Consider the following 23,121-nt stretch of genomic DNA (forward strand, 5'->3'; position numbering starts at 1 on the left):
GGCAAAGCGGTGCCTCATCACTGCCAGCTCCTTTTCAGATAAAGAAAGGGTGGGCAGGGAATGTGGGCCGTACTTTCTCATTAAACAGCTAAAGACATAAGCTTTCCAAGTGAACCAAAGAAACAGCTATCAGTGAGCTTGTGCATCTTTTACTGTGGAGCTGTCTGAAATTTTTCACTAAAGATTTTAAATGATTGCTTGTTTTTTTCTGTACTTTTCCAGGATTGTGAGATACAGGACGTCTTTTGTGGATGAGACCTGGGAACTCTTGCATAAGCGCTGAAGTACTCAGGGGTTAAATAACTTGACCCGACAGGGGTCATTCTATTCAATTTACTCACTCTTTCGCTGGCCACAGTGACAGGCATTTTCAGTTTTCTTTTTCGTCTGCCTTTGTTATTTTTTTATCACCATTTGCATAAATTGAGGCGGTAGGAGGGTCGAGGGTTAGAAATGGGGCAGTAATGTAGGAGCTGAGGATCGCTCTGCTAACCTGAAGCAGCTTTACAGCACATTTAACAGCCTATTTTTATCACTACCAGAGTCTTTAGGGGTCATTATTAAAGAGCGACTTAGGTGCTATTAAAGACAAGACAGTAACAAAAAAAAAGACTTTTACAAGAAAATAAACTGCAGGGAAAATGCAGGAATACTACCATGTTAGCAGTCATAAAGTGAGTTTATAACAAATCTTCAGGCACACAGTACTTCTACTAATTAAAGCTGATGATGCTGCTCATCATATCCTCCTTCAACAGACTGAGAAAAGTGCAATTTCACATTATATAATTTCTAGCAATACTGTCAACATAGGATAGCCTTGAATGGCAAGTTTGGTCTGTCTGTCAACTACTCTAGGCCAGAATGAAGTCTCACAACACATTTTTCTATGTTTAGCCTAAAATCTTCTACAGATGTTTATGATCCCTTTTTCATGAGATGAATCCTAATGACTCTGATGATCCTCTGAGTTTTACTCTAAAGCCCCATTAGGTTAGATCCTTGTTTTTTTAGGTGAAATATCTCAATAATTACATGGTGAAATGAAATCCTCAAAACAAATATTTTACTGACTTTGTACTAGATGTGATCAAAGTTGGATGAACAGATGCAGAATCTGCAAAACTAGTGACATTCCCAACTAGTTGTACTATATGTTGGTTAGCACACATATTATTATCATGCTAACTGAAGACTAAACTAAGATGGTGAACCTGCTAAATATTGTTGGCATATGTTAGCATTTAGCAAAAATTGTCACAAAGTGGTAATCTGCTCATAAACGTACAGCTTGACAGTTGTAATATGCTACAGACTTGTTTAGTGACTCAAAGTTGCAACCAGTGTCTTGTGTACACATACAAAATGTTTTGACCAATCTAGTTCAGAAACAAAACTGTCATCTTTGATTGAACACTGTGTTTCATTTTTAAAGGCACACACCTTTCATGGAGCTATTGTAAATTACAGTGGACTTGTAACTCTGTTAATGGAGTTACACAGTGATCCTGTGACTCAAACCAGATAAATCAGGACTCAGCACACACCTCGTGCTTTATAAACTAAGTTTGCATTGACAGGTTCTAAGACACTTCCACTCACATGTAACACAGTATGCACTTTACACTCAAGAGAGTGGTATTGATTATATGATATGTTGTGAGATGATATATGTACTTGCTCAGTGGAATGCAAAGCAGAAAGGCACATGATCATCCCTACTGTGTCATTTCTGATTGCACTGGATGAGAATTTAAATACAGGAATTTTTATTTATTTTATATTTTTTAACTTAAGATGTGAACATTATGCATGTGTTGACGTAAAATGTGTTTGATAATTGTAACACACAGACAGATGCTGCCGTGAATCAGGGAGGAGGCTGAGTGGCGGGTATCTGTATGCATATGAGTGTGCATGCTTACTGCTAAGACAGCGTGAGAGAGAAAGAGTGTGTGTGGGTGTGTACTGTACATGCATGCGTGCATTTGGTGGATCAGTCAATTGGTTGATTATTTGGTTGGCTGGACAAAGACAGAAGGAAAGACTAAAGAGGGTAGGATTTGGGTTGTAAATATTCTTTATGAGGCAATCACCTGTATGCATGCTTATCTTGGTTTATAGTGCACCTGCACACTATGTCAGTTCCAGCGAGAGATTTCTAATGACTTTATTCAAAAGTCTATATAAATACTTGAACTATAGCAAACAAAGTTCACATGGTTCAGTTGAAACACCAGGAAGTCCGAGAAGATGTCTGTGTAATAGTGTTGGCATACAGTATGCTTGCTGTATTGCAATTCTAAGGCAAATATTGTGACTTATTTAAATAGGGCATGATAGAATTTCACCATAGGGGTCCTTCCTTTGCTTTCCTCTGCCAAAAAGCATAGAAAAGACTCTGCATTATCTTCCCATTGCTCTCTATTTGTGTTTGCTTCCAGCCTCCTTGTTTATGGGATGGGGTTGCAGTGGCTTGAAGTGAGTTGAAAAGTAATCTGAGATGTTTTACAGTAATTAGTCGTCTTTGTGGCTGCTGTGGAGACTGCTGCACTGACTCTGAATGGGGAATCAGGGACTGCAAGGGGGTTGGGGGTGAATGTGTAAGTGGGTGGGTAGCAGGGTGGGTGTGGGTCCCTCCTTTTGTAGCCTGCACTTCTCTCCCTCGCCGTCGAGAGAGGGAATGGGCTGAGGCAGCTGTCACTTAACATGTGAATGTTTCGAGGGCGGCCCAGGGGTCTTTAGAAAACTCTCCTTTTTTTTGCCCCCCACCCCATTTTTCAAGCAGAAGCAGCATGGAGTTTCTGAGCCACAGTCAAGCCCAGAGGAGGGGCTTTGTTGAATGAGTAGGGGGAGAGAGTGAGCGAGAAAAAGCCTGAGGAAGGTAAAGGGGGCACTTTGCCGCCTAGCTGCCTGGTACAGGAGCAACCTGAGCAGCAGCAGCGCTGGTGAGAATGCCACCGCCGTGTCGTTATATGGAACTGGCACAATCTGACCTCCATGTGAAAACTGCTCTTGGCTGGGAACTGTGGGAGTTCAACTGAGCCGTTGGAATACATTGTCTCCATCTGGGCGCACTATCCCATCGGCGGCGTTAACAAGGAAGGAATTCCTCTATCGCAGCTCCCACAACAAAGAAGAAAGGGAGAGGAGCAGAGCTGGTGGGAGGAGAAGTGAAGTGAAGGGAGGGGAGGGGAGGGGAAGGGTGCACTGTGAGGGGAGAGGAGGACATTGTTTGCCTGTGACTGTGGGCAACGGAAAAGCATGAGTTATCAGGGCATGTGTGAGTGTGTTTAGAAAGTGTGTTTGTATGCGAGCATGTGTGAATGAGTGGACTTGATTGAGTGTGCGTAGGAGGGAGTATGCATGTTTGTGAGGAGCCTTCAGTTTGGGATGTTGGAGTTGGGAGGCCGTTCAAAGGATGCTCAAACAAAGCTGGATTTTTTTTTTCTCTCTCCTTTTTGAATGGTGATTGAGGACTAGCTGGATTCCTTTACTCATGCTGTTGGGCCCAACTCTGCTCCAGGGTAAGTGTAATTCACGCAAGCTTCAAACCGCCAAAACTGCCACCAACTCAGGATTGGCCGACAGACAGTTGGGTTTTGGACTTTGCTGGTCAGTGATTAAATAGTAGAGCCATGTGACAGTGACTTAAATTTGGATTTTCTACATTTACTCTAACTACGTGTATAAAACAAGCTCAACAGCCAATGAAATATTCCAGTTGAAACAACATCAGTGTGAATGGAACAATCTAATGTGAGTATCTTTAATTTAGTTCAATACTGTAGCTGTATTTTGTTTCCTGTATTAACAGTTAAAATACCTGATAAGACACTGCCCTACTCACTTTGCCATAACCTGGCTTACATTTTATTTTATCCAGTAGCTTCATGTTGCCTATTTAGAGGACAACGTTTGAGATGAACGTGTGACCTTGTACAATATCCACCCTAAAATGTTATGAGTCTCATGGGTGAATGCACAGCTGCCATCCTTGATTAGGGACCACTACAATGATTACTACTTCAGGACCTCCCTTAACAGACACCGACACACAGCAGTGACACAACATCTTACTGTTGTGATTGATGATTATGGTTCTGCTACTAATTGCAAATCCACCCAGGCAGACCTTCTTCTACCTTCTAAATTGAAAATTACGACGTAAGACTATTTGTACGGCATGTTGTTTGCTCAAAATGCTTTTACGTATGCATATGTGTCTTCTACACTGAGAAATAGATAAAAAATAGGTATTAAATGTAAAATTGATGTACTTTGTTCCAGACCATAACATTAGGATTTTTAATTTCATATTTCTTTTGCCTTGGCGAAGCCCCTATACGATGCTTATAATCAAATTCATTAGGAAATGGACTGCGGTCATGTATCATAAATCACAGTTGAGAGCAGAGAAAGGGCTGGTCTGAATTAAGGGCCATTTCAAAGTAGGTTAAGTGATGGGATGGTTAGGTCATCCGCAATATGAGTTAAATAGTGGAGTGGTTTTCTGGTTCGCTTTCTAGTATAACTGGGCTACAAACTGAGAGGTGTACACCAGATACAGGCTTGAGGCACGCTGATAGGGTTTTTCTGGTTTGCTTTCGTTGTAGAATAATGTAGGTCACCGTACTGTTATAGCCTTCATGTGAAGGCCAAAATCCCGCCTATAAAATGATTGATTTCCCCTTTTATTGCCACTTGTATATATCAATGTCTGAGTGGCCCTGTCTAGTCAACATAATGGCAAAGAAAACACATTTGCGTATTTATTTTAAATAGCATCTTACTGTTAGTGTAACGAGATGAAACTACTCACCGTGTCCTCACACACTGTGCTGTGAGATCACTGTAAAAGCAACCATGTAATTTAGGAAATGACCACACATGTGGCGCAGTAACCAGACACGACACACCCTCTCCCTCGAATTGTTAACCCATGTGGACACGGCCACAGACACTCACCGGCCTCCTCGGGAGACCGCTGGGCAGTGATCTGAGCTAACTGAGTAATCATTGATCTCGAGGCCGGGGCTTTGTCTAGGCACCACTCTGATCAGACTGTGTACTCCCCTGTGGAGCCCCTTGACTGCATCATCTGCTCAACAGAGACATGCATGAGGTAGGTAATTACTAGCCTAATGCACATGGAGGCATCATATCAAAGTAGGTCACATTTATTCATTTAGTTAAAAGCCTTCATACAGTAAATTAGAATTATAATTAGCTTCTTATTTATATACTCTAATGAGATTTAATTTAAATTTGGGCTGGATATTTGATAGTAGCACGTGAAGTTCTCCCTGGCTGCAGAATTTCTTTGTCTAGATATGAAAGCTATGAAAACTGCATATTCAGCATAATTTAGTCTGCCTCGAGCCTGACAGTAGCATGTAAACGTTTCCACGGATCACTGTACAGCTGCCACTTCTGTTTTTTTTTTCAAGCCAGACAAAAATCTTTCCCCTTTCGTGACCCATATTGCCCCCCCTATGGATCTTTAGTCACCAAGCATGACCTGAGGTGACCTGGATAATTCTGAATGAACCAGTCCAGCCCTGACTCAGAGGGTGGACTGGGGCTCAACAGGAACCCTCCCTGTGATCTCCTGATGGGCTCACCTCAGCTCCTCTAGACCAAGATAATTACATTCACCTCTAACCCCTCTGTCAAAACAATGAATTCACTGGGCTGAGGGGGGAAACAGACAGGCTGCCGCAGTTTGAAGTTGTCACTGCCAATGACTTTTTGTTTTTCTTCAGTAGTGTACTAATTTTGATGCAATAACTTGTTATATTCAAAATGAATTAATAGTATGTAGTAACAAGAGAAAGACAGGTGTCCTACTCAAGTGTGTGACCTTTATGGAAAAACACTTCTTTGTCTAAAGTGCTAATATTGTAATACTTCACACGATAAGATATGCTACTGACTGTTGCCTGTTTTCCTAACCCCACCCCCAACCCCAGTGTTGTTGACACTGTAGAGAAATGCGGCAATGTCTGCTTTTTTATGGCTGTCATATTTGATCAGATCCTTCACGGGTTTCCCAGGACTGGTCCAGGGTGAGTTACAGAAAGCGCTGGCTGGTTGCCACGGGTTTTTCCATGCCAGGCTGAACAGTGGGATCCTCGACAAGCCTGTCACATTGATTTCTAAGCCCAGAATATGTTAGTTGGTGATGTGAGATAGAGGGGAGCATGTGTGTATGTGGTCGAACGAAAGACAAAAGGATGGGGAATATCCTCGCCAAGTATCTCCGCTGTGGTTCCCTCTTGGCCTTCGCTGCCAAGAACAGGGCAATGCTGGCACAGAAATTTAGCAAATAAAGGATGTGAGAGGCTAGTTTCACTTTGTCGAATAGCAGTTTTCTGGAGATGTAGCCGGTGGCAAGGAGTTGGTGACTTGTAAACGGAGAAGCTGTGCTTTTATTGAAAGAACAACAGAGGTACAATGTTGTTGATTTACAAAATTGTTCATTGCATGATGACCCAGAGCCCCCTTGTCTTATTTTAGGTAGCTGAAGGATCTTCTGCATGTATGGCCAAGGGGCCTTACCTCACCTGTTACCTCACTAGCCTATGGGCTGAAGGATTATGGGTAACCTCATCAGCCGGCCCAGCTGCCTGGGCCAGAAGTCCAAACATGTGAGGTCAGATGAGGACTTCCTAAAAGAGTGCTACCAACGACGAAGAGAGTGGCAGGTTCCAGAGCAACATGGAGAGGCCAAAAGAGAAGAGGCCTTCAAAGACAAAGCTACCGACGATACGAACAAGGAAAAAGAGGTTGAGAGGGACAAGGAAGCAGAAGAAATTGATCGTGAGACGGAACAGGGGACTCATACTCCTATTTCGGATAAACCGCTCCACAGCTCTCCTGCCTCAACAATCAGGAGTACCAGTACTCTGGAAAATGCCTGGCACAGCAGCCCTTCTCCAATAAAAACATCCCGAAATGGGACACTAACAAGGAGGACAGTACCTCCAGAGTTTGCTCGGTCCCCCCTGGCTCAGCCAGACAAGAGTGCTGCAGAGAGGAGGGCCAGCTTCCAGAGGAGAGACTCTAGAGAAGGAAGCCCCTGGTCCTGGAAGACTGTGGCATCACGTGAGGTCACAGAAGTGACAGAGGTGACAGAGACAACCGTAACAGAAATTGTGGAAGTGACAGAATATCCATCGGGAGATAAAGGAGGGAACCCCATAGTCACCAGAACTGTTAGAGTCCTGAATGGGGTCGCAGAGGAACTTGCTGAGGTTGATAAAAACACCAACTTTCCAACATAACATATCTCATGTCTTTCATTTCAATCTTTCATTGCATTTTTGAATTCTCACCCTGATGTCTGTCAGCAATACTTTGTCTTTATCATATGATGGTGGGTGTTTTTAAACTGCGATTTTATAGATTGACACAATGTATGGACTGTCTTTACTTTGCAGCTCCAAAGTGATGGACATTCTAGCTCAGACCAAGATTCCTGCCTGGATAAATGGGGGGTATGTTTTACCCTCAACCCTTTGTTCGTATGTTAACGCAGTTGAGATGACCATGTTTCTCCTAAAATCATTTTCCTATTTTCATTAATTCATCAGCTGATGCTATGTGGTCTTTCTCAAGGCAAGATCTGCTTTGGCACTGAGGGATGTGTCGACAGATTCTGAAACATTTCTCCAAAACCTTGAAGCTTTGCTCACATGGGTCAGCGAGATAGAAGAGCTCACAGCCAGTCAGAAACCTCCGTCATCAGAGGTCAAAGTGGTGAAAGCACAGCTCCAAGAACAAAAGGTTTGTTATCTGCAACATCACGTCACCTAATTTCTTGTTCCAAAAAACATCCCTTAGGTTCTATAGTAGACAGAATACATCTGAAAGCGTTACCTATAGAAAGGTGTCTAGAGGTCATGGAAAATGCTCAACTGCTTCCTTTATAAGATAAATTCTTCTTTATCCAGTGGTGAATGGGTGGTGCTCATAGCCACAATGAGCTTCAGTAAGTCTTTGTGAACATGTCCTGAGGGTATGAAAAAAAGCAGGGAAGTCTCTCACCTTTCAGCTGCATTCACACCCATTGTGAGGTCTTTGGGTGACGTGAAACCTGCCTGGTTCTTCACAATGTAAGCTTGACACATGAGACGGAGCGTCCTTCCCACTGACACAAAAGCAAGCTAAAAAACAAGAATAGGGCTTTGATAAATATTAACTCTTTGTTCTTACATCTCTTTTTGGAGTCTAAACCTCAAATATAAAGTATACATTTTCTGTACTGTACCATCTGTACTATTTTTTTGGTTCCTTGAAGTATAGCTTTACCTGAGCATGTTCTGTTGTTTCACAGCTCTTGCAGCGCCTCCTAACAGACCGAAGGCGTAGTATGAACTCCATGATGTCGGAGGGTCCTCGGCTGGTGGAGGCCCACCCAGGAGAGCCGGGGGAGCAGGCAAAGGTCAAGCTCTCTGCTCTCGAACAGAAGTGGGAGGCCTTACAGCTGGAGGCAGAGCAGAGGTCAGCTTCTTTTAGTGGCAATGCCACACTCTTTGTGGCCTAATGCATGTCGTACTCACTTACAAATTACTTACAAAACTTACTCAGTGATTATGGAAACTTTGGTAGGAGGGCAAGTCTGGAGCTCATTCTGCCCAGGGCCCAGCTATTCCAGGAGGGAGTAGACAGCTTGCAGCAATGGCTCATATCTGTGGAGCAGACCCTAGCTGAACTACGAAATGCGGAGAGAGTGATGCTGCATCTCTCAGAGGCAACAGATCGAGCCAAGGTCAGAAATATACCATGTTTGGTTCTAACACATGTACAGTAAATCTGGACTAAAATGCAGAATAAATGTTGTTTGAGTAGAGAAACATACTTTTGATCCATTTTTTTTTCTTTCAGGCTGTTGTTGAAGAGATTCAAGTAAAAACTGCTGAACTAGGGGGAATACAGAAGTCAGGTCACGATCTAATGGAAGCAGTTTCAGGTACTGTTTACCGAATAGTGTAAATGAGCACAATAGTCACTGTGTTTGTGAGTGTTTAAGAGCAATTTGGACACCAGTTTTTGTGTTTTGTAATTGTGCAAGTGACTACAGCACATCACTTCTCTGTAAATGTGAAATAGTATCTTAGCACATGCAAAGTTTATGTGCAAAAAATGCAGATAGCTGCTATCTTACAAATGTCTGGTATTACTTGTCAATTCTACCCAAAATAAAAAACACAATTTTGATGTTATCAATATCAACCATAAACAGCTGCAAATCGGACCATTATATTAGTCTTACCCTATGAAATGTGATTTGTCCTTCATTCCAGAGGAAGAGGCCCAGCTGGTACAGGAGAAGATGGACGCTCTGCGCATCCGTTGCTCTGTGCTGAGTCTGAGCAGTCTGGATGTGCTGCAGAGGCTGGAGCAGGCTCTTGAGGCCTCCAGTCGTTGTACCTCGAGCCAGGAAGACCTCCACCTGTGGCTGAGCCGTATCGAGAGAGAACTCTTGGGGGCGGCAGGAGCACAGACACATGCTGGAGATGCAGTTCTGTGTGCAGCTGAGAGACAGAGGGTAATATTCTCACTCAATACTAAAGTGAACCAGTCAGATGATATGAGGTTGTAGACAGGAACACCCCACCTGATGGCTACACTTAGTAACCTCATCCAGCAAATGGATGAAAGACTGGTTGAATAGTGCAGAGTTCCCCAGAGGTCACGAGGTTGAAAAAATCTGGTTACATTACCTACTTAAGGCTAATTTATACTTTTCTTAATCTGCCTTTGCAAGGGTACTGATGACTTAAATTTCGTCTCCCATTCAAGTTCGTAGCGATCTGCCAGACCCAGCTGTTGACTTATGTGTGCAACCCAGAATTTGTTACCGTGTGTACTGTCTGACCTGAACATGCACCACAAAAACACATTGTTACTCAAAACAAATGCTTGTTTTGAGCAGAGGTTGTGCGAGGACATTGGCATATGGTGCTACAACCTGTGACTAGCTGTTATCTTGACAAAAGTGTGAAGTCAGAGCCAACGTTTCAGAAACAACCATGGGAGCCTTGTGTGTTTCTCTGTTTGATTTTGTGATGGGCAATGTGACCGTTTGTGTTGTGGGCTGACGTGTGCCTACCATAGTAGAACCTTGTGCATACATGGATGTGGAAAACATGAATTGGTCCTTAATTTGCAGGTGTTACAGGAGACACCTTAGCGACTTACATTTGACGGAGCTAAGATCAGGAATATGGGACAGTTTGCCTGTTTTTTCCCCCACAGATTTCCAGTGAAATATTTTCTTTCTCTAACTTTTTTCCTCCGTTGCATAGTGACAGTTATGTTAATTTGCTGTGAGAGCAAAAAGTGAATTATAATTTTTTAGAAAGGCCAAGAAATGCTTAGCAAAAAATAAGTTTTAATAAGTTGCTAGCCGGGTTCAAGTTTGCACATTTACTTAGCATGAAGAAACTCACCTTCATTAAAAAAAAGAAGAAAGGCAAAAGTTAGCTTGCTAATTAGCATGCCAGCTAGCGCTTACATGTAACAAAGTAATAATTCACCAGAGCAAACATAGATTGGAATACGTTTCATTGCCTTCCTTTTTAATGCTTAAGAACAATGAGGTCAGCTAAACTGGTGAATTAGCTGTGACAGCAGTGTGGAAAATTTGTTTTACATTAACCTCAAGCTAGCAAGGTTGATTTCAGAGTTATATGACAGCTAAGCTAAATGAGTTCACACTAGACATTACAATGTTGGTTAAGCCTACAGATCATTTTCATTTAGCTAGGTATCCATATTTACCAGCTAACTCAAAGGACCTCCATGTGGTGCCTGCCTCTGTTGTAGCATCTAACACCTTGTGTTACAGCAGATTCAGAATATAACTGCAGGGAAGACACAGGTGTGTGTAATGATGTCAACCCCAGGTCAAAACCCTCATTAATGAATGTGTTTTTCCCAATATGACAAGAAAAAGTAACAGTTAGCCTAAAAATTAGGCCTTCTAATGCAAATATTAGGTATAAGATGTAAACAGTAACTTTGCATCTGCCATTACAATTATATAATTTTCTAGATTACGTTTTAACTAAACACATGATTTTTCTTTAATTAATATACTTTTATTTAAAAAGGTATTCCTATCCCTGTTTTATTGATATACTTTTTTATCATACAGTGCCTGGTTACATAGTTTTTTTCTTTTGATTGTTGGTTTGTTTGTTTTTAGTTTTTGTCTTTTGTATTGTAATAAAAATGTTATATTTAAAATAAACAACAACAAAAAAGCTTCATTTTGCTCTATGCTGTTGGCAGACATGTTTAAATGATAATGATACTGCTGATGTGTTAACAAACTGTTTTTATGTGTATTCTCAGCTGGAGCAGGCAGTGGTAAAGGAGATGGCTTGGTTCAAAGACACGGCGCTTGGTCTTGAAAAGCTGAAAACCATAAATCTGGAGCCAGAACACATAGCAGAGCAACTCTACGAACAGAAGGTTAGAACATTACAAGAATAACAAATTAAATATTTTCTTGCTTTGAATTCTAAATACTTCATACTGTGTTACATACAATATATGACGGATATGTAGTTTTACAAATTCATCACAGGAGTGTTTTGTATGTACATTTATTTTTGATGTACTATCTCCTGAATAGATCTTAGCAGTGGAGATTCTGCAACACAGGTTCAACATTGAGAAGATGGTGAAGATTGCTGAAATCTTGATGACATACAGCGATGAAGGAGAAACCAGCGATCTCCGGGTATGCTTTTCACTGCAGTTCATGACATCATTTTATTGATGTTGTTCAGACAATGATTAACAATTGTACAACTAAGTGGTTCCATTTTTTTTTCTTCACTGTAACATCTCCATGCAGACACCAATAGATGCCTTACAGGAACATTGCAACACCACCTCAGCCACAAATGCCCACGTGGTCCTGCAGCTTGAACACGCCCAGTCGCTTCTTCTTCAGTTCTCTGAAGGCCTTGCCGAGGTTTCACCTTGGCTTGCAGAAACTCAGACTCTCATTGGTCAGCTCTCCCTGAGCACAATTAGCTATGAAGCATTTCGGGAACAACAGGACCTCTTACAGGTAGGAGAAACCGGTCTGTGAGACATTAGAGTGCTTGTTTTTTTTTTTTTGCATTTTTTCCCCTTCATCCCTTTTTGTCCTGGTCAACAAAGACATCCTTTTATACTTCACAATGTGCCACTATTTTCCTCTGGGTAAATGAGCTGATCTGTTCAAGCGCAGTTCATTGGTGTAATCTACTTCAAGACAGGGTTATTCTTCTACCAGTGTAGTATAAGGGCATTTCTGTTTTGTCAGGTATACCACGGGAAAGTGAAACAGCCTTCCTCTACCAGTTTTATACTCAAATCAAGTTCTTTCTGCGAACTACACTGTTAATAAAACTTTTTTTCTCTCTCTCTTCTTGCTAAGGGTCTGAGGGAGTCTATAGCAGAACACAAGCCTTTGATTGCACGCTTATGCTCTCTGGCAAAACGTTTGTCAGAACTAAACCCAGTTCAGGGGGACCAGTTCTGTCGCAAGGCAACAGAGGCCGAGGAGCAGCACAGAGCCATCAGAGACCGGGTCAGAGAGACTGCCAATCTACTCGAAGAGTCCTTGCCTCGATTTACGCAGGTAAGGATACTCGTATAATGAGCCCACCAGTTTGTGTGTTACATGTACACGATTTCATATCTTTTCTTTATCCTCTAGTTAAATGAGAGGATGACTCTTATCAAAGAGAGTCTTGATCGCCTTCGCAGTCGCATACAGACGCCCACCTCACTTCAAGGTCTCACCCCGAGGATCCAGGAGCAGCTGCAGGACAACAAGCAAACCCTAACTGAGTTGTCCAAGCTGGAGCTGGGTCTCAGCAGTGTCAAAACACAGGCAGATGAACTGCTGGCCAACACTCAGGCAGCTGGGGATGGATCCATCGGCACAGGTGATCATCTCCCCAGACACTGTTCCACTTCACATGGAAGTGACAATGCCATATATTGTGGGCTTTTTTAAATTTTCAAGCAATATTCTTGCTATATCATTGTAATCCCAGCAATTCAGGAGAGAGTGTCCAGCCTGTCTCTGCTGTGGGATGAGACACATAACCAGGCCCAGGAGAGGGAAAGCTGGTTGCTCAAGCTCTTGGATCTCGCCATGAAGTTCTGGAGTGATGTCAGCGATGTCTCCACTGCTCTTAATGATGCTCAGCAGGCAGTTTTGGATCTCAATGCAAGTCGGACAGACTCTGAAACAATTCGCCAGAGCCTTGAAACCATGCAGGTATGTTCGAAAGCAGGCATAAAGAACCCATATTGTTTTAGAGAGCATAAACAAGGCATAAATAAAGACTATATTACCCTTTCCATCGTTTCAACTTACAGACTCTCAGGGAGGACATAGACAGTTTGCAGGGAGATCTGGACACCCTTGGTGTTCTGGGAATGGACTTGATGTCAGCATGTGGGGATACAGACAAACCAGACGTTACTAAGAGTCTGGATGAAGTAAGTTTTTTTTTTTTTTTTTTTAAATAGTTTTTGACTTATGTTTTACTAACTAACTAACTAACATAAAACCTTGTATTTTTGCTCTCTTAAAGCTCTACTGCACATGGAACAACTTGAGCAAACTGTGGAATGAATGTCACAAAAAGTTGGAGGAGTCCTTGCAGATGGCACTGCATTACCAGGACACCATGCAGGTGTGTGTCGAAATCCAATGCATACTTTTATATATAATTTATATGTACATCCATACCTGTATACTAACAGACCATTCCATTATCAGTATTTTAGCCATAGCACAACAGTCACTTTGGCTAAAGCTGCCTGACTCAAGCGGTGTTTTGGCACCCTGCCAAAAGCACAACGAATCTTTTATTCTGTTGCACTAACAAAGTTCAGATTCCCTGTAGCTTTTCCTGTTGTGTCATTGAATGACAGACTGTGTGGTCGTCTTATAAATGCAAATGAGTTAGATAGTGTAACTGTGGGAGAATGTATTTTCGACATGAAATAGATCAGCTCTGTATGCCATTATATATTATATACCATTTTTTTAAATGCATATTTTGCTCCTGCCTTACTAATAGGGACTGTTTGAGTGGTTGAAGTCAGCTGAGTTGAGGTCTACAGAGGAGTTTATGGTAGGAGCTGACCTGGAATCAGTCAAAGAGCAACTATGTGATCTAAAGGTGAGTTGATACACTAAAGTACCCTGACAGCCTGCACTAAGGCAAACTCAACTGAGCAACTTTGCCCAGTAAAAGTAGCTTACTGAGTCTAATACATGTTCACCCTTCATTCCTTATTTCAGGAATTTAAGCGGGAACTTTACCAGAAGAAGATCGAGATAGAAAGCCTGAACCATCGCTTTGTGTGTCGGCTGTCTCCAGGATCAGAGCGTCCAGGCTCAGTGTCACCGTTGTGCGACTTCAGACATCGCTGGGACAGTCTGGAGTCAGAGACTGTCAGCAGACAGGTGAGATAATTAAAGCAGACACTCTGATGTAGTATTATTGCCAATATGTCACAACCATCCACTGTATGCATAATACTACAGTATTAGCAATTGCAAGACAGCCTGATTACAAAACAAAACATATATTTTTTGTTTGTAGTTCCTTTTTTTTTTTTTTTTTAAATCCTGTAGTAATGCTATATCACCTGAAACCCTTCTATCCACTCATCATGTTTGCAGCATCAGTTGGAGTGCGCTCTGCTGGGCCTGGGTCAGTTCCAAAACACGCTAGATGAGCTGCACACATGGCTTTCCCGGACCGCTGAACAACTGCAGGGCAGCCAGCCAATCAGCATTGACCTTCAGGCCTGTGAAATAGAGCTGGCCAAACACAAGGTTGGCAGTGGCTTGATTACAATAATATAAAGAGTGATTAACATTTCAAAACAAGCCCATCAGTGGGGCTACACTGTCATAGATAGGGTCTACATAAGACTGAAAGCTTTGCTTTGAATGAGTAACCTCCTCTTTTGTCTCCTTAAAGTGTTTCTTCCAGAGATTGCACCTGTCGTTAACTGTATACTTTGTATCCTGCTAGAATTTTTTGCTGGAATCGTTTTGACATGCCATTATAAATGTTTAACCTCCATTGCTTCTGCCTTCTCCAAGGTGCTGCGAAATGATGTCATGTCCCATGTTCGTACGATGGAGTCCCTCAACCAGGCAGGCAGGGGGCTGCTGGAGGTTGGGTCTGGAGACAGTCCACATGGTCTGCAGTCTCGCTTGGAGCATCTCAATGAAAGCTGGGAGTTTGTTCGCTGTGAAACTGAACGCAGGCAACTGGAATTAGAGAACAGACTGAGTCAGGTAAAGGACAAAAACAAAATCTTTATTATATTCGGAATTTAATTGTTTTTTTGTTTTTTTTTTGCAAATATCATAAGGTAGTGTGGATTAATAGTTACCTATCTATGTATAGTATATAACCATTAGACTGTTGACAAAAAGGGATGCAGCTAATATCAGAACACAGTCTTGTTTTGTTTCAGTGTGTGATGGTGCCCTCTTGTGGTGACTCTCTAAATAGCAAGAAATTAGGAATCATGAGATTAAATATGTGACTTTTTGTCATAAAGTATTTTAATCCACTGCATGTTTTTATTTATTGTATTTATTGTTTTCTTACAGGTACAAGATGTTACAATGGAGATTCAAGATCTTTTACAGTGGCTGGAGAACACAGACCTGAGACTGTCCTCCTCCAAAACCATGTGGGGCATGCCAGACTCTGCAAATGAAAGGCTTAACGCACACTTGGTGAGACTAGTTAGACTTTTAACAGAAAAAAAACATGCAGATATAAGAATAAAAAATAAATAAATAAGCATTTGTTCTCATGTGAAAATAATGATTTTTATAATAATTTTCTGGACTCCTCTAACCCACAACAGGAGTTGTGCAATGAGATGGAGTCAAAGCTCCATGCCTACACAGATGTGAAGAATGCCATTTACAGGATGCTGGAGAGCAGCAACGTTGTCCGAGGATCAAGCACTGAACACAGCTTATCCATCCTTGAGCAGAAATGGGCATCTGTGTACAACAAAGTCCAGGAGAGAAAGGTGATTCAACTTCACACAGCTATCCTGCTATCTCAACTGACTTTGCTTTCAGTACATGCTTGTTTTTCATAAATAAAAGTGAATGATTACAGTGCATCTGTGTGTCATGCTTGTCCTGCAGGCTAAGCTTACAGAGGGACTGAGTCTGGCCAAGGAGTTCCACAGTAGCGTCCAGGACATTCTCACTAAGATGACCAAGTGTGAAGAGTCCATTGGGCTTCTTCCTGCTCCAAGCTTTGTTCTGGACTCAGTTTGTACTCAGTTGCAAGATCACAGAGTAAGCTTTTTTTAATATATCTGGTGTAGTTGTGCTTTTTGTCTGCTTCAGTTCTGTAGTTAATATCTATCTTTGACTAATTAAATACTTTTACCTACACAGACACTAGTCAATGAGGTGAACACTTATGGTGAGAAGAAGACTACAGTGGAGAACACAGGCTTCAGACTAACAGAGCTGAGCAGGAAGGAAGACTGCGGTGTCATTCACAACTTGATCATGACCGTCCAGGATCGATACAAAAAGCTGCAGCAGCGAACTTCAGAAAGAGGCAGGATGCTAGAGGAGGTTAAAAAGAATGCTAAACAGGTATTAGAATATTTCACCTTTAATATAAAACTACACAAATACTTAGGATGTGTCACTCAGAAGGACCTTTGCATTGAATCTATCTTTATTTCTCACATTTCAGTTTAACGAATCTTGGCGCCTCCTAGTGGACTGGATGACGGAGGTAGAACAAACATTAGACACACACAAAGAGATTGCAGTGTCCCATGAAGAGATTAAGCAACAACTGACGGAACAGAAGGTGAAGTGGGCATTACAATGAATACAACTCAGTTATATGCTCCATGTTGATGAGTACCTTTATAGTTCACTGCATCATTTACTGATTGATCACTCTTGTAATTAGGAATTCCAGAAACTGCTGAGATCAAAGAGGCCCATGTATGAGGCCACTCTGAAGAATGGTCGCAGCCTCCATGAAAGAGCTCAAACCAGCCATGATAGACAGCATCTGGAGAACCTAATGGCCGAACTCAAAGACACGTGGGACACCATCAGCGGCAAGTCTATGGAGAGGTAAAGAACTGTAGAAATGTGAACATACACTCCTGGATTTCTATCAGCTAATAGTTCAAAAGGTCAAATTTATCAAAAGTAATGTTAAAAATATACCTAGAGTTGTATGTGTTTTTTTTTCTGTTAGACAACATAAGCTGGAGGAGGCACTGCTGTTCTCTGGAAGGTTCACTGATGCTCTGCAGGCACTGAACGATTGGCTGTACAGAGCAGAGCCCCAACTAGCCGAAGATGTTCCTGTCGGTGGAGACAAAGACATGGTCAACAATCTCATAGACAAGCACAAGGTATAGCTGTCACACAAATTAATGTGCTCTGATAGTAATTGCGCTAATAATTTACTACAGGTTGAAATAAATCCAGGATTTACAGCTTCTTCACATGTGGCAAATCTACGATAGAGACATCGGATTCATGCTAAATTTTCTAGAATTTTACTATGGTTGAAATAATTGGCAATCTCATAATGTAACCTTCTCACTATTGATCTCATTTTCTTACAGTAATGTTATTAATTATTTCTTGATATGTGCTAAGTGCTACCCATTGACTTTCTCTTCCATGTTTGTGCAGCAGTTTCTTCACAAACCTTTAGGGAAATTGTATTACAGGTTTTAAAGATTTTTTTTTTCTCTCAGGCCTTTCAGAAAGAGTTGGGAAAGCGAGCCGGATGCATTAGGACCCTGAAGCGCTCTGTGAGGGATCTGACCAGGAGCAGCACGGCTGACGCTCACTGGCTGCAGGAGCAGATGGATGAACTGGAAGGCCGCTGGGAGGCTGTGTGCAAGCTATCAGTCAGCAAGCAGGACAGGCTGGAGGCTGCGCTTCAGCAGGTACTGCTCGCAAACAGTAAAGGACCTCGTCTCTCCTGAATGTGCAATAGCTGCGACAAAGCATCGGTATACATTTAACCCTATTCAGGACTTTTGGGGTCTTTTGGACCCCAGGCCATTTAGTTTAGGTGACAGGTATTGCTTTTTTATTTTTTAAGATTTTATTTTATTTTTTTAATAAAAAAAAAAGAAGGGGGACATTTGTCATGCATTCGGAACCAAAAATACGTCAACTTATCAGAAAATTGATTTAACATAATATAAAAGTCTATATTGAATACCAACAAATAATTTGCACATATACCTTCTTGGGCTCCAGTGGACCCCAAAAGACCTTCTATGTATGATGACATGAAAGTCCTGATTAGGGTTAAATGTATTATGAGCTTTTAAATGGTCAATTATTTGGGACTCATGTTGGTGCAGAGGTTAGCAATGTCACCTCACAAGCAAGACGGTTCTGAGTTTACGCTTGCTGGTTGCCTTCATTTGTGGCGTTTGCGCGTGATTTCTGTGAGTGTGTGGGTTTTCTCTGGGCCCTGTGATGGACTGTCAACCTGTCAAGAGTTATAGCTGAGCAAGGCTTCAGTCCCCTATGACCCTCTGCAATGATAGATTAGTAACAGCTAATTAATGGGGGAAAAAAATAGTCTCTAAATAGATTCATTATCACACTGGATTTAAGTTTGTCAATTCCCTTGCAAGGAAAAGACAAGTACTTTTGTTTCTTACAGCAAGAAATGTAACACTATCCAGTTTCAAAAAAGTGTCCTTTTTCAAATACAGGTTCCAGGAAGCTGTGGCCATGAGGAAAACTCAGTCATGATATGTAGGACTAACCCCAACCCTTATTTTTCTCTTTATCTTTGTTGTCATTAGGCTGAGAAGTTTGATGGCCTTGTTCACTCCTTCATGGAGCGGCTCACTGAGGCAGAGAGGATACTGAAGTATGGGGTCATACCAGAGGAGGAGGAAGGCTTGCTTACCTTCCGCAAACAACACAAGGTCAATATAACATCATACTTCTTTGCTCCCCATAGGAAATATTTTTTTCCCAATCTTATCTGCTTCTAAAGAGGTTAGAGGTCAGGGTCTGCTGCAACCACAAGTTGGTGCTGATAAGGATTCAGCATTTGACCCAAGGACAGTCAAACAAGGTGACGCTCGAACCCAATGCTGAGTACTTTGACTATCAAGCAACTCCACTGTTGTCTGCACAGATGTCACATGTTATACACAAAAAAAATTAAAAAAGTAGGTGAATGTTGTGAATTAACAAAATGTATTCAAGTCATTTTAAGATAATAGGTCATGTTACTGAATAAAACACTGGACAGATTATTTCTCTGCCCCTCCATAGGAATCACTTGGTGCCTTGCAGGCTCAGGCAGTGGACTTAGAGAACATCCAGTGTCTGGGTGAGGAGATCCTGGGCTGCTGTCACCCAGACTCTATAATCACCCTAAAATCTTGGATCAGTGTCACTAAGACTCGCTATGAGGAGGTGAGTATTTTGGTGCTAATAACAAATTAACATTTCCCCCAGGGACTGGATATACAATAAAAGAAGTTCTTGTTTAGGTAACTGTTGTTGTAAATAATTTAACCATAACGGCCTTTAACATAAGAAGGCACTTTTACTAATGTATTTTACTGTAAAACGGTGTCAGTGTATGAGATATGTGACAAATGCGATCCCCCTCCTTCTTCCCTGTGAGTCAGGTTCAGACCTGGGCTCAGCAGCAGGGCCAGAAGATCCAGGCCAGCTTGGCAGCAATAGATGCGGAGAGAGAAGAAATCCAGAGACTCCTGGACTGGATCTCCTCAGCAGAGGAAGCCCTAAACCTCCGAGATCAAGAGCCTCTGCCCGACACCACGGAGCAGAACCAAGAACTTATCGATCAGCACACAGTATGATATTTCTCTCTTCTACAGCAGAAGCAATCCTGGACACAGACTTACTTTGACCATGTTTGAGCATTACGGTATCTTTTCTTTAATATGTAGTCATGTTTATTCACTCCTTTTCACAGGTCTTTATGGAGGAGTTGAATAAAAAGTTCACAGATGTTGAACATGCCACAAAATCTTGCAAACACAAGAGCGTTCCGAAACACCAAGTGTCCCCCAGCAAACGGCCCCTAACAAGTAAGCCACCATGAAAACAGTATTGTTTACATTCTGATTAAAGTCAAAGGCTTGTAGACCAACATGACTCCCATTTTACTGCTTCTCCATCCAGAGAGGAGGAGCGCTCTGAAGCTGCAGCCTGCCGTTCCGGTTCCCCTGGAGCACCTTGACCCCCAGACCCCACAGCTCAGTCAGCTGGTCAGTCAGTGGCAGAAACTTTGGCTGCTGGCGATGGCGAGACAAAACCGTCTGGAACAACACCTGCAAATGCTCAAAGAGGTTATTGTTCATTTTGAAATATCACAGTAAACATGTCAACAGTTTCTGTTGCCATTATGGGAGGCAAAAAAAAAAATTGTTGGAATAATTTGCTGCACCACAAAACCCAATTGAACATCAATTTCTACACAGATGGAAGAATTTGCAAACTTCGACTTCAACCTTTGGCGAAAGCGTTACATACAGTGGATTAGTCATTTGAAGTCTCGGATCTTAGACGTGTTCCGCAGCATCGACCGGGACCAGGATGGACGGATCAGCCAGAAAGAATTCATCGATTATGTCCTCGCTTCCAGTAAGACTCTTTAGCTAATAATCAGTTCAGTGTTGACATCTATGCATCACTCATTTTGGTTTATAATGTAATGCTGAAGCTTTACCTTCTCACATTAATACCAACAATGATTCCTATTTTATCAGTAAATGTTTGTAAGGCTGCTGTTTATGACCCGTATTTGCTTTTTCAAGTATGCAATGTCTGTAAGCTAAAGTTTTAAATGTCCTTACCTTTGAAACTCCTCGACTGTAGAATTTCCAACCAACTCTCTGGAGATGAACGCTGTGGCAAACATCTTCGACATGAACAGCGACGGCTTCATTGACTATTATGAATTTGTGAGTGCCCTCCATCCCAGCAGAGACCCCTACAGGAAAACGCTGGATGCCGATCAGATCAACGAAGAGGTAAGGACAGCTTGTACAAAAGGAAACACAAAACATCAGAGTGGTGTATTTATTGTGATATTTACGGGCACACTGTGACATTATTTTGCCTTCCCTAGGTGAGTCGACAGGTATCGCAGTGTAACTGTCCCAAGAGGTTCCAAGTGGAGCAAATAAGTGCCAATAGATACAGAGTGAGTCATTTTTATAGGAACTTATTAGAAAAAAACATTAAAGTAGCTATTAACAAGCATTTTCAAATACATAAATTCTCTGACACACATGAAATGAATGATCTATATTTCTAGTTTGTTTCCAATATACATAAAAGACAGAAGATATCTATGCTTTTACTTGTATTGCTGTCAACTCCATGTGATATTAGGTGTAATATCTTTACTGTCTGTCTGCTGCAGTTTGGAGATTCCCAACAGTTGCGGATGGTTCGAATCCTGCGCAGCACGTTGATGGTCAGGGTCGGAGGAGGATGGACCGCTCTCGACGAGTTCCTGGTCAAGAATGACCCCTGCAGAGGTGTGACACTGACTAATTTTCTGAACAAAACAAAGCACACCTGTCTTTTAAAGAGAAGCTCTTCTGAACTGTAATATCTTAGATGTTAAGCACATGGCATGACAACACTTTGCACATCATTTGTATAGAAATCCAGTAGTTGCATTACAGCTGACATTACATTTAGGGGTTGTCTTTTTTTTTTTTCCTTCCCACCGTTGACAACCACTTGCTCAGAGGGAGTCTAAAGGCAACTTTGGATTGAGGGGTTCTCGGTTCAAAATTCAAAAGGTCTTCACCTTACTATGTTAGCCGCTTTGAGATGACGTATGTTGTGAATTGCGCTATATAAATAAAATTGAATTGAAATTGAATTGAATTACTGATGGAGTTATTACAGATGTCAGATAAACACTATAAACATTATTTTACATAGCTCCAACTCAAATATTGCATTCTGTTTGTGCTTTTGTTCCACTATTGAAGTATATTTGTTGCTTCTGCCAGAATTTTTTGTTTTGGAGAAAATTCTCCAGCTTCTTAAGGTGAAAAAACAAAAAAACTTGTTTAGCCGAAAAACACATTATCGTAAGGCTGACAACAGGGCTGTGATGTCTTAGCTTGTAAAAAGCTGATATTTCTGAGACAGATCAGTACATGATACTATAAAATGGCATACATTACACATTACAACTATCATCTAAGTGCTTAATTTTTCTGAGCTGACTTTTACTTACAACTTGAAATAGTTATTTAAACCCTATATATACTGTGTGTTTGCTGGCTTTTGTAAGCAGTTTGGCTGTATGACAGATTTTACAGTATTCTGTGAAATTGTCTCACTGTGTCACCAACAGTAAAGGGTCGGACCAACCTGAAGATCAAAGAGAAGTACTTGTCGCCTGCAGGAAGCACTTCTAAGGGTTTGACTGTCAGCAGGTCCAACTCAAGCCTCAGCCTCTACAGCAGTGCCTCCGCCCCCACCAGCCCCATGACACGAAAGGCAAGTGATGCATCACAACTACTTCTTGTTTTCCTTGTAGAGATCATTTTATATACAGTAGGTGTTGCATGTAGCATTAGAATCAAGATGATTTGGACAGTTTTATATAATAACTACAAAAACTAAAAACCTGAAAATGTTCTTTTAAAAAATGGAAAACGCTGCAACTTTACTACAGCGTTACACTGTAAACATCATGGAGATATCTGACTCTAACTGATGTAACATGTCTGGGTTTAGGCATTACTCCGCAGGAGTTACTCAGGTGACCGCTGCATCCGTCCCAGGAGCTCCATAGCTGCTTTGGGGTCTGATCTACAGTTTGCCACAGCAGGGGAGGACAACTCCCGCTCACCATCAGGTCAGCCAGTTGCTTCACTCATTTATTTAATGAAATCTGCTTCGTCATGATTCCTGCAGAGTTTCAATATTTGCTTTTGTAACCTGAGATGATGAGTTAACATCATTCCTTCTGTTTTCATTCTTTTGCACCCTCTAGATGAAGCTGAGAGGTTGCCCAC

The 23,121-nt window shown here is 41.7% G+C and overlaps 3 protein-coding genes across 3 annotated transcripts; all 3 read left to right on the forward strand.

Annotated features, from left to right (window-relative positions):
* Nucleotides 1-3,285: 3,285 nt before the first annotated feature.
* On the forward strand, nucleotides 3,286-7,286 carry LOC103359629 (uncharacterized). The gene is made up of 2 exons (XM_008285072.1): nucleotides 3,286-3,527; nucleotides 6,520-7,286. The coding sequence occupies exon 2, from the start codon at nucleotides 6,600-6,602 to the stop codon at nucleotides 7,284-7,286; it is 687 nt and encodes a 228-aa protein (XP_008283294.1). The 5' UTR covers nucleotides 3,286-3,527; nucleotides 6,520-6,599.
* A 1,100-nt stretch (nucleotides 7,287-8,386) lies between these two features.
* On the forward strand, nucleotides 8,387-11,794 carry LOC103359630 (rab GTPase-binding effector protein 2-like). The gene is made up of 6 exons (XM_008285073.1): nucleotides 8,387-8,505; nucleotides 8,614-8,773; nucleotides 8,890-8,974; nucleotides 9,309-9,553; nucleotides 11,365-11,484; nucleotides 11,648-11,794. The coding sequence occupies exons 1-6, from the start codon at nucleotides 8,387-8,389 to the stop codon at nucleotides 11,792-11,794; spliced, it is 876 nt and encodes a 291-aa protein (XP_008283295.1).
* A 942-nt stretch (nucleotides 11,795-12,736) lies between these two features.
* macf1b (microtubule actin crosslinking factor 1b) lies at nucleotides 12,737-22,820 on the forward strand. The gene is made up of 26 exons (XM_008285074.1): nucleotides 12,737-12,956; nucleotides 13,068-13,294; nucleotides 13,396-13,518; nucleotides 13,614-13,715; nucleotides 14,330-14,494; nucleotides 14,714-14,869; nucleotides 15,143-15,340; nucleotides 15,662-15,790; nucleotides 15,925-16,095; nucleotides 16,217-16,372; nucleotides 16,475-16,681; nucleotides 16,785-16,904; nucleotides 17,010-17,179; nucleotides 17,307-17,466; nucleotides 17,818-18,012; nucleotides 18,892-19,017; nucleotides 19,373-19,516; nucleotides 19,735-19,923; nucleotides 20,046-20,160; nucleotides 20,255-20,421; nucleotides 20,554-20,716; nucleotides 20,951-21,105; nucleotides 21,204-21,278; nucleotides 21,501-21,618; nucleotides 22,455-22,600; nucleotides 22,779-22,820. Exons 1-26 carry the CDS (start codon nucleotides 12,737-12,739, stop codon nucleotides 22,818-22,820), a joined length of 3,939 nt encoding a protein of 1,312 aa, XP_008283296.1.
* The last annotated feature ends 301 nt before the right edge of the window (nucleotides 22,821-23,121 follow it).

The sequence above is a fragment of the Stegastes partitus genome, unplaced genomic scaffold, assembly GCF_000690725.1.
Source record: "Stegastes partitus isolate 25-593 unplaced genomic scaffold, Stegastes_partitus-1.0.2 Scaffold384, whole genome shotgun sequence".
NCBI classification, from domain to species: Eukaryota; Metazoa; Chordata; class Actinopteri; family Pomacentridae; genus Stegastes; species Stegastes partitus.